We start from the raw sequence: 10,736 nt of genomic DNA on the forward strand, positions 1-10,736 counted from the left end.
AGGGCACGGAGGCGTGTACAGTGGCGTGGTGGGAGGTGTTGTGGCTGTATCGGGTTGTCGGCATAAGTAGATCACGGCATCGAACAAGGGCGTGACCGAATTCCGTCAGAGTAGCATGGTCGGAGAGCATTGTACATGAAGACCGGATACACCACACTAGATACCACCGGAGGGAGCTCCAAACGAGAGGCCAGATGTGATCCCATTCTGGATCTTATCATCTTTCTTCTTCTTTCTTTCTTTTTGTTTTTGCATTTGATGAAATACCAGAACGTTACATAGAGCCTCACCTTTCCTGTAGAAAAGCCATCACAGCTCCCTAGGGAGACCCTGAAACGCAGATCCAACAAGGTTTCACAAAACACATAAAGATGGTACAGAGCAGATGGCAATTGGACGGACAAATCTGTGACTCTGATCAACACGGATAGATTGAGGGGGAACGGTCGTTTCGACCCATTCGACGGTTCATTCGTGGTGCTCGTGAGGGGAGACGTAGTCGGCCAATGACACTTCCAGGTCATGGTCGAGCTTGCGCAGTCGATTTTGGAAGTCGGTGAGCGCTGCCCATGGGTCTTCTTCCGTAGGAGCGAATTTGTCGTCCAAGACGTTTGTCGTCGTCGTGCTGGCTTGGCTGGGGCTGAGAGTGGCTTGCATGGACCGAGTCTCATCCGTCTCGGAATCTAGGAGCGGCTCCGATCTTTCGTCACCTGTGTCCATTGGTCAAAAATGAGATCCTCGGCCACGGGGAAGAAAGAGACAGAAAGAAAGGAAGAAATTACGTCGGATGGATCGGAATTCGGGCAGCGGGGACAAGGTCGAGGCCCTGTCCGTACCATCGGGAGTGTAGCAACTCATATCGGTCGGGGTGCCTGGCAGGATGAGCGAGAGACAGTGAGATAGCAGACATCCGGCAGACATACCGGGTTCGGGACTGGGCTGGGTGGCGTTGTCGCGGGAATGATCCTCCCAGTTGGTGCCTTTTCTACGGGCGAATCGAGCGATACGTTTCTGGTCGACTTCTTGACCATTCACCCGAAAGGCCGTCTGCTTACCCCGGGCCGCCCGTTTCTGCTGTTTTCGGATCATGATCTTGATATCTTTGGCTTTGATGTTCTTTCGAACGTGCCACGACGCTAGGCGATCTTTATATTGTTTCTCTCTGGAGCGGTCTGAGTGTCAGGGGTCTGTCTTGACTGATGTGTCATGTCGATCGAAAGAAGAACAAAACAGGACGCCAGAGAAATAAGGAAGAAATACATGATCAACGCCAGTTGAAAAGTAGAGCAGAATTAGGGGACAAGAGGAAGAAGAAGGGGAGATGAGAAGAAGAAAAGTAAGCTATACGATGCATGAAAGTTGTAATCACGCTCCATGATGCGTTTGACATCTCTCAATTTGAGTTGATGATCGCGATAGAGTTGTTCGATGGCGGGACGGTACTCCAGCCAGTCGTCGGATCGTCGAGGACGGAAGATGGCCGAGGATGAGGAGGAAGAAGTAGAGGAGAGGCCAGACAACGGAGGGATCGAACCATCCATCTTGCACAGATCACCAAGGATCTCTGTCAACCATACTCTGGAATTGGAAAGAAGGAGACGAACAGGCCATACAAGAGGGAAAAGTCCGAGTGAAGGGGGATGGGATGTAGGCAGGTAGGTTGTGAGTGAGTGAGTGAGTGAGTGAGTGAGGAGTGAGGAGTGAGTGAGTGGGGGAGATGGGAGTGGATGAGTATAAGGCAGGAGATATGAAGAGGAAAGGAATGAGGTCTGATATTGTGGAGGATTCGAATGATAATAATATAATAATGATAATAATAATAATAATATAATAAGATAATACGATGATAATAAAAATAAAAAGAAGAATAGAATAAATAAATAATAAAAACAAAAGGAAAGAAAAATAAAGACAGAAAATAAAAATAAAATAAGAACGAATGAAAATCAATCAACAGAGACAGAAGAATAAAATCAACCAAGCAGCCCGGAATCAAACCAGCAGGAAATAGGCGAGGTGAGGCGAAGCGAGGCGTCAGGCTGTTGTCTATTGAATAGAATATAGAATTATAGAAATAAAATTGGAGATTATCATCATGATCATTATGTGTATGATATTCATCATCTGAAAGAACCATTAATATCAGCCAAAAAACAGAAAGATCCAATACCAGATGGTACTCTGTATACTCCGTACTCCGTACCATCCAGATCATATCATATCGAGGCAACCGTCCAGGGCACTGACTGAGCCTGGAGGCCAACCTGGACTGCCATTTGCGGCGACTTGCTGCTTCTTGTCCTCCCGCGGATGTTGCCCCTCCCTGCTTCCCCGCTCCAATCATCTTCTCTCTTTTTTTCATTCGTACTTTTGGTCTTTTGTTTCGATTGATTTCGATTGATTTGATATTGTTTCTATTTATTATTCTTTCCTCTTCTATGGCCGAATCTCTCCATAGCCAGTTCGAGTCATTCCTCTGACTTTCATGTCTCATATTTCATATTTTATTCATATCCCCCGGCACATCGTGGGTCTCGGAACAGACTCAGACACATGCGCTGCTCGAGTGGATACGACAGACAATGCCAATCTTCTAGTCTGGATTATTCAGTCCTCAGTGATCAACCTCCCCTTTCCATCTGGTCATCCACCAGTCCAGCCAGTTTCAAGTCAAGCTGAAACTTTAGACCAACCCCCGAGTCCCGAGTCCCCAGTGTCCTAGACTGATAGATATCGCCTTGCGCCGTCTATCTCGACCGTCCTAGGATGATCTGAGGATGATCACCGCTCAGTGGAATCACTAACAACCTTGGTATGATAAAACATACACCGTTCTTGGAAATACTACTAGTACGGTGCCCATGGCGCTTGCGTGCGCCATTTCTGCAGGTGCAGCCCTGCTCCGTCATTATTATTCGTCCCGATGATGTCTTCTTACATGGATCTCGCTGTCCCGTCCTTTTGCTCGCCTCTCTTCCCCCTCCCTTTCCGAGGGATCATCCAGATTGGATCTCAATACTGTTTGGAATATGAAACTGTCCAGAGATTTTCCAAAAATCGAGCAATGAATCATTAGTGCTAAATTTAGGGAAAATAAAAACAAAATAGGAGAAAATGTCCACCGGATTATAATTTATGAGTTGATGATCCACTCTGAAAACACTCTTACCCTCTCGAACCTATCTTTCTTTTTCTCCCCCTCGGACTCTCCCCCTGAACTATAATCATAATCAAACGTCGTCTCCATCGGGTTGGCGTGCGAGTCCCTCCCTAGTAGGGAGTCCCTACTACCTAGGTACTAGGTACTATTAGTTTCGGATGATGAGGCCTGAGCTCTCGCGGTCTCCTACTTTAAATGGACCGGACCGCACTGGACGGGACTAGGCTTTGTCATCGTCAAAGCGCCAGCTCGGTATAGATTAATCAGAGCTTGACCGACCCGTTGTGATTCTCTAGTGCATCCTGTTGATTCTCCTATTTGAGTTACAGTAGGTTGATTACTTGCTTTTTATCTTCACTTGATATGATTTGATTTTGCTATTATCTTATTCTATTGACTGACTTTATCTTACTGTCTCTTCTTTCCCATATAAAGGAGAAGAAAATCAAATCAACTGAATAATAAAAAAAAAACAGGGATTTCGGCCCGTCAGACTGGCGGACCGGATCGGTGACCCGCCATCCGTCCCAAGATACCAAAATACCACCCTTGGTATTGAGTATTACACCAAACCCCTACCATGTACTCCCTACCAGCGGACGCTAAACAGTAACCAACCAGTAACCACCCATCCAGCCAAGATCCGTCCCAAAGTCCGCGTGTTTTTGATATACGCCATCGATCCTCAAACATGACCTCCTCACTTGAATCTTCGGGATAATTATAGAAACTGCACACATTCTTGCCACTTCTGAAACCCATCCTCGAGGCTCCGTTCCGCTGTTTCATTCTTTTTGTGGCACGCGGGACCTAACTTACTGTAGCCATTCTTAGAGATCCTCGAATTGAGATTCGGGTTGATAGCATGATCTTCATAATATGCTCCCTGCTAGTCTGGACAAATGGAAGAAGACAGAAAAGCAAAGATAAGAAAAGAGAAAAGAAACAGAACAGAACGGGAAAACGAAAGTCAAAATACAAAGAAAGACGAAGAAAAAAGACCAACGGCAAAACACACGGCAAGTAATCATTAAACCTACCAATGATCGACCACAAATCCCACGATGCAAGGCAATCATTCCTCGTTTCCCGTGGCGGGGTGGACTGACTGACTCAGTGACTGTCATCGGCGAAATTACAGCGAGTTGCCTTAAAACCGCCCCTTGTTTGTGGCTGGTATAGGGGGGGGGGTTGCCCTGACGCAAGACTGACTGACTGACTGACTGATTGACTCACTTTGCCTGCGTGTTCGTCCTCGTTGTCTGTCTACGGAGTACTACCTTAGTTACCAATTGCAAGGCTAGACCGGGTTGGCTGACTGGCTGGCTGGCTGGACTGGACGGACTGGGCATGTTCGGTCGATCGACTCGACTGGGCAACGCGGAATGCTAACTAACTAACTAACCATGCCATGCCATGCCATGTTGCCTTGTCTCCCTAGCGTCCCCCCGTCCGTCACCCGTCCTTTTGACACCTTTATCTGATGTGCAGACGAGGTTCTCTTAGTTTACCTACGGGCTTCGCCGTCTCGGGATCTGAACAACCTACCCCAGGACCAAAAACGATGAGGCCATGCATTTCCCCCTTCGGATCCTGACATGGCTCTAGTTTGATTACTGCAGTCCACCCCATCCCCCTTCCTTCCCTTGAGGCGGAGGCGGAGGTCTGACGGGGTAGGTCTGCGGTTAGAAGGCCCCGCTAGTTTAGACCGTCTGTCTAGGGTCTTGCTGGTGATGAGGTTGGTCTGCCTGTGGTTGGTTAGGATGGGTGTATCGTGGCGAAGCTGCGGTTGTTATCACATTTCTGCGGGGTTTCGTGATGGCGACGGTGGCGAGGCTATATGCATGCATGTGAGATGGACAGGCCAACAGATGGAGAGAAAGATAGAGGGGTCTTAGGGTGGGCAATACGTACGTAGGCACGTACGTATGTACGACCTACTAAGTAGGTAGGTAGGTAGGTAGGGAGGTAACTATAGGAAAGGTACCATCATCTCCCCCGATGGCATAATCCATAATCGTTCTGATATTCCATTCATCCCCACGCGTGGGTATACCCGAGACCAGACCGCACGAATCCGGTATATGGTGGAGGAAGAATAGCCACAGAAAGAAACGGCGACGAACTAACTACCACCCCGCCTATCATCCTCCGATGCTAGTGAATATCTCCGAGTCTCGACCGAGCAACTACTAACTAGTAGTCTCCTCACCGGCCGGAATTGACATTGACAATCTCAAAGACCGTTCACTCATCCAGGAAGAGCTAGCCCTGTGGTTACCGTTGGGGGAGATTGGAGATCCCCAAGTCCAGGCTACTACTTGGGGGCCAGAATCCTCGAACTCGGGGTGTGCTAACTAGTTACAACTCACTATCTAGATAGTTAGTAGTTACTGCTCTGACAGAAGTAAGGAGCTGACTCCACTCACTCCCCAGACCAAGTCAAGTCACTGAGCTAGATGAGGTTGAGGTCACTCGTCGAGGTTACTCTTTCCGGACGCGCCGACGCTCATCATCACCATACATACCTCTCCTACATATATAGATTTCCGTGCTAAGCATGGGCGTGTCAAGACCCAAAGCCAATCGATAATGCGAATGGACCGGTTCATGCGTGCTAGTTATGTAGAAGATATGTACATTGTCTTGGATGTACATAGTAGGTAGTACTCCATAGGTACCCCGTATGTACTCGGCAGGTACTAGGTACGGAGCACTAGTTACCTAGTACCTACCTAGTAGGTAGATGGTAGTAGAGCTCCCCTTAATCCGCTAGTCCTCCTAGGTAAAAGTAAACTAACCACAATAGAAATAGACCATACATAATCAGCCGCAATACGATCCGTGACGCGGGAGTAAAATACACTGGAACAAGGGGTGAGCGTGAAGGTTTCGACTAAAAGTACGCCAAAGTACCTTGCTAAGTTGTAGCTCTGTTGTTGGGTTCGAGGTGGGAGATTAGTTCGTATTTTCCTTTTTACGTAGTAGGGTATGTAAATTATTGAATTTTGTTCTTCTTCATGCTGCAAGACTCAAACGGTGGTAAGATCAATAATAATATATACTATACCTACTTCAATACTAATCTCAATACCTAGATAGATACCAGTATAAGGTAATATCAGGTAAAAGGATACGATATCCACCCCAAAACAAATATCCATGATTCGCCGCGGAACCCCACCCAACACCCGCGTACTTAACTTAGTACAACTACCAGGGGGAGGGCCCGGGGCCCGCGACAGTGCAGCCAAAGTCAATGTGCAAGGGGGGTGATAACTTGGACGGGGGAGGTCAGACGGGCTAAATTTACTACGGTTATGATAATCGGAGATATTTATAGTTGGTTCACTTGGCTCAGGCTGTCCGACTTGACGCCGGGCTGGCCTGGTCAGTTACTTACTCTGGTATAGTCTGTGTGGGAGAGAAGGTGGCGGACGGTAGAGGAGGCGCGTGCGTGGTTCTTGGGGGGATGTTGTGGTGTTTGTTCTGGATTGAGTTGGTCAGAGTAGACTCTACTATCTGTATGTCTATTTGGTGTGGACGGGGGATTTCCGAGTTTATTGTAACTTACCTAGTTAGGCAGGAGTGTCGATTGTCTGGTGTATATGGTGGAATTTGAGGCGTACATGCTATCAGGAACATAGCGGATCTCATCTTGTCATACAACAATTGAGTAGCGATTTAGGTGTGTACTCGAACATCAAGATATCACGTCCGGTCTCCAGTCTCTCTCGAAAATCAATTTGAATTAAGTCTCACTACTCCGTACATGCGGGAGCATAAAGTTTTTTGAAGGCCTGTGTTTCATATTGCTGGTCAGCACTGACCAGTGTCCCCAGACTGTAGCCATTGCCATTCCTTACGTCAGGCCATATTGACATGACAGACAAGCATGTAGAGTATGCACATGCTTGGGCGTTCCATCCCTCGTGAATTTGTCTCCGGGTATCTGGTAGAGGTCCATTAATGAATAGTCCGAGATATAGGCTGGAGTTCCCATTCTGGTAGACAGCCTAGTCGCTCCCATGTTCAGCCCACCAATTCAATAGGTCCTGCGCATTCATGTAAGTCCATCGTAGATCGATCCGTCTTCAGCCTCATCGAAAGACCAATAAACCCAAGATCAAGCCAGTATCGCAGGACCCTTCCGGATTCCCCCCAGGAACAGTCCGTCCCTCCTCCCACAAGAGTATATAGTGCATATGCCGGGACTCCCCCAAAAAATCCATTCCTACTCTCAAGGAAGTATACGGTGCATCGATCGTGTAGCCCTATCCAATAGCGTTAGCTGGATACCGGGGGTTTTTCGTTGGACAGTTATGGCCCGTTAAACTTCCTAACTCCTACCCAGAACGGATCCAGAAGATCAAATCCATAGTGCAGGAAAGCGTTGGTGGCTTTTGATCTATTGTACTAGATTTGGCCTAGAGGTGTATCGGCTCGGGGAGGATGTTGGTTTGGATGTCTTTGTCTCAAGTTGTGGGTTCTGGATCTTGGGCATGCTTCGTCGGCAGAGTTGAGTATCTCGATGTTGTAAGTCTGTACGTCTGATATGCGGTGAATCGTGATAGAGGAAGAGTACAGAGACAGAGTATAGACAGGATGAATCATTAAAGCCCAGACAAAGTCAGTCACAGAAAGTACGGAATACGGGGCACGCAACGGCCCGTTAAAACCACGCCAAGTCCAATTTATAGTTTGTTCGACCACGGGAGCGGCCCGAAAGTATCCATCCGCCATCCATGTTACTTTGTTGGATCAACTTGTCCTATGATATAGTATACTCATGTTGGGACTCGTTCCTGTCTACTGCCTGATGGGGGTGTTTGAACCATCCACCTTGAGAAACCCTCGCAAATAGACTGTCTGTTCCAACTAACAACGCGCCAGAGTCACAACCACCAACAGTTGACGGTGGATACCTGCCTGTGCCTCCTCTCCACCTCCCCCTCTCGCCCCTAAGTGTGAAAGCAAATGATGCTCCCCACTCTGTCAATTTGTTTTTCCATTCCCACCGATGATCGAATTAGGACTGCAAATGACGCGCTTCAACCCGATAGGCACCGTCTGTGAGGCCGCGCGACCGGACTAAGGGACGATCTCCCGCTCTCCTCGCCCGTCACGACTCGTTACTTAGTGATAAATTCACCACTGATGAAGTCACAACACAAGTCAATGTACTACTATACCATACTCGATCTGCGATCCCCGTCTTGGCCTCTCTGAATCATGGTGCAAATCCTTCCGGGGAACCCGGCGCGACCAGCCTTGACAGGGGTTGGGTTCAATATTCAGATGATAATAATCCTTTCTCTCCGTTGATTGACCGTCACGAGCTTCGACGGTGGTACAGCTATCACTACTGCAATGTGGTGTTGATCATATGTTAAAAAAGTCATCAGCCACGGGTTCCTTGACTGTCCTGCGCTTTTCCTGAGATCGGCCTATTTCGGTCATCCATCCCACCTGCGGTGTGGTGCGATGGGGAATCAAATCTCCACCAGGTGTGTTTCGTATCCATCACATATGAACCGCTGGCAGCCGTTGAGTGCCCCTACTTGATCCAACTTGATTGGCCTGAGCTTCTCGTTTTCTTTTTCTCTTTTCTTTTCTTTTTTGAATCCGCTGCATGACTAGTGACTGTGAGGACCAGGGCTAACTGCAAACTAGTTCCCGCTGAAACACCTAGGCTTTGAAGCCCACCGTGGGAAATGTGGATCGCCTGGTGGATTGCACGCTGGCTCGATTCAGTACTGTACCGCTTTCGAAACCCATTTACTTTTGCCCCCCCCACCACTCACGAATCCCCCTATAATCATGAGTGATACCAGATATGTCCTTATTTCTTAGATGGGCTAGTCGTGGCTAGTCGGGCCTGCTCGACGGCCGCTGCGGCGACGGCGGCGGAATTGCTGGAGCTGGTTCCTGCGCTGGCCACATTGCTGGCATGCGCCAGAAGGAATTTGCAACAGGTCAGCGTGTACTTGCAGGCTCGCGTCCACGCCTCGTCGTTCTGGTTGAAGCCCAACTTGATGCTGGCATCGCCAATCTTGTCCCGTTTGATCTCGTACGGCAGCCTCAAGCCCGGAGTCGTGGCAGCGGTGGCCTGGCCTCGGCGCCCGGGGGGATTTTGGGCTGAGGTCTTCTCCACAAATTCCCCTAGCTGCTGCAGGCATGCCAGAAACGCCACCATCCCTGAGTCAAACCGGCGGTGAAGCCAGGGGATGTTGAGAGGCAGGTCGCCGGACGAGAAGAGATCGAATGTCGTGATCTTGGGCGGGCCCGACGGAGCCGCATTCCCGATCCCCAGGGACGATTGCGCGGGCGAGGGCCGAGGGTACTCGATCTTGTCGATTCTCGACACCGACCCCAGCGGCTTCAACTGATACCCCTGGAATTGGAACCCCAGCTTGTCCGCAATCGTGGCCAGAAGCAAGGCCGTCTGCCCCCAGGCGGCGTTGATCTCCGGCCATTCCACGGACGGGTTGGCCAGCCGACCCAGTCGCAACCCGTTGATGGTCCCGAAGAAGCCATCATGGCCGATGCAGAACGCATCATTGTAGACGTTGGTCCGTTGTAACCGCTCCAACTGGCGGGAGTCGTGGTCGTACCGCATGTTCAGGGCATCCCGTTCGTTCTGGAACTCGGAGAGCGTCAGGGCGAATGCGTTGCGGTCGCGCCAAAATTTCTCTTCGTCCTGGTCCATCTGCCGCGACTCTTCTTCCAGCGCAGCGATTTCCTCATCCAGTGACGACTTCTGTTTCTCCAAGTCGACCAGTTCCGCGTACGCCGTCTCCTCCGCTGCCAGCGTCTCCTGTAGGGATCTCTGAGCGGCCTCCACCTCTTCCGTCGTCGGTACCGACGAGTTGAGGTTCCGTAGAAACGACACGTACGCATCCCGCTCCTTCGTCGCATCCGCCAGGTGTTTCTGCAGCCCATCCACCAGCATCTCCGTGCACTCCGCACACACAGGGTGATCGATATCCGAGCGGGCGGAGATAATCTCAAACAGGCGCCTAGTGCGCTCAACCTGGTCGGAAAACGACGCATCCTCTTCGTTGGGAATCCCGGGGCCGCCCTGCGCGGGCAACAGCCCGTTGTCGTTCCCGACCAGCGGTGCCGGCGGCGGCGGCGGCGGCGCAACTTGCGACTCGGTCAGCATCACAAACGACATGTTGCCGCTGTCCCCGTGTCGTAACCGAGGCGGGTTGGCCGACCGCGGTGCCGGGATCGACCGTCGGTATACCGGCGCCGTAGCATTTTTGGATGCCCGGTCGTAGAGCTCTCGTCTGTCTTGGGGGTAGGCAGAGGGTCTAGACGATGAACCAGATCCCTGATCCGGTAACGTTCTCCCTGTAGATCCTGTAACGCGAAGTGAAGCATTAGCAACCACGAGACCACAAAGACGAAATGAACTGATAGGAAGGGAGACGAACCGATAAGCAGATCAAACGCAGCCGGATTCAGCGACTCCAAAGACCCATCCAGTTTCAAAGGCGTCCGACATTTTTGGCAGTACATGGTGATCGCAGGCAATCTCCAATGATATCGTATGCATGGTGGGAAGAAGAAG

General features: G+C 49.9%; 2 protein-coding genes across 2 annotated transcripts; both read right to left on the bottom strand.

Moving 5' to 3' along the window:
* Window positions 1-468: 468 nt before the first annotated feature.
* On the bottom strand, window positions 469-1,541 carry P168DRAFT_315477 (Clr5 domain-containing protein; the record flags this gene model as incomplete). Its single annotated transcript, XM_024839907.1, has 4 exons — window positions 469-710; window positions 783-872; window positions 924-1,162; window positions 1,348-1,541. 4 exons carry the CDS (start codon window positions 1,539-1,541, stop codon window positions 469-471), a joined length of 765 nt encoding a protein of 254 aa, XP_024695542.1.
* Window positions 1,542-9,002: 7,461 nt separating this feature from the next.
* P168DRAFT_315478 (beclin 1) lies at window positions 9,003-10,684 on the bottom strand (the record flags this gene model as incomplete). Its single annotated transcript, XM_024839908.1, has 2 exons — window positions 9,003-10,516; window positions 10,600-10,684. 2 exons carry the CDS (start codon window positions 10,682-10,684, stop codon window positions 9,003-9,005), a joined length of 1,599 nt encoding a protein of 532 aa, XP_024695543.1.
* Between the last annotated feature and the right edge of the window lie 52 nt (window positions 10,685-10,736).

The sequence above is a fragment of the Aspergillus campestris genome, assembly GCF_002847485.1.
Source record: "Aspergillus campestris IBT 28561 chromosome Unknown P168scaffold_2, whole genome shotgun sequence".
Classification (NCBI taxonomy): Eukaryota; Fungi; Ascomycota; class Eurotiomycetes; order Eurotiales; family Aspergillaceae; genus Aspergillus; species Aspergillus campestris.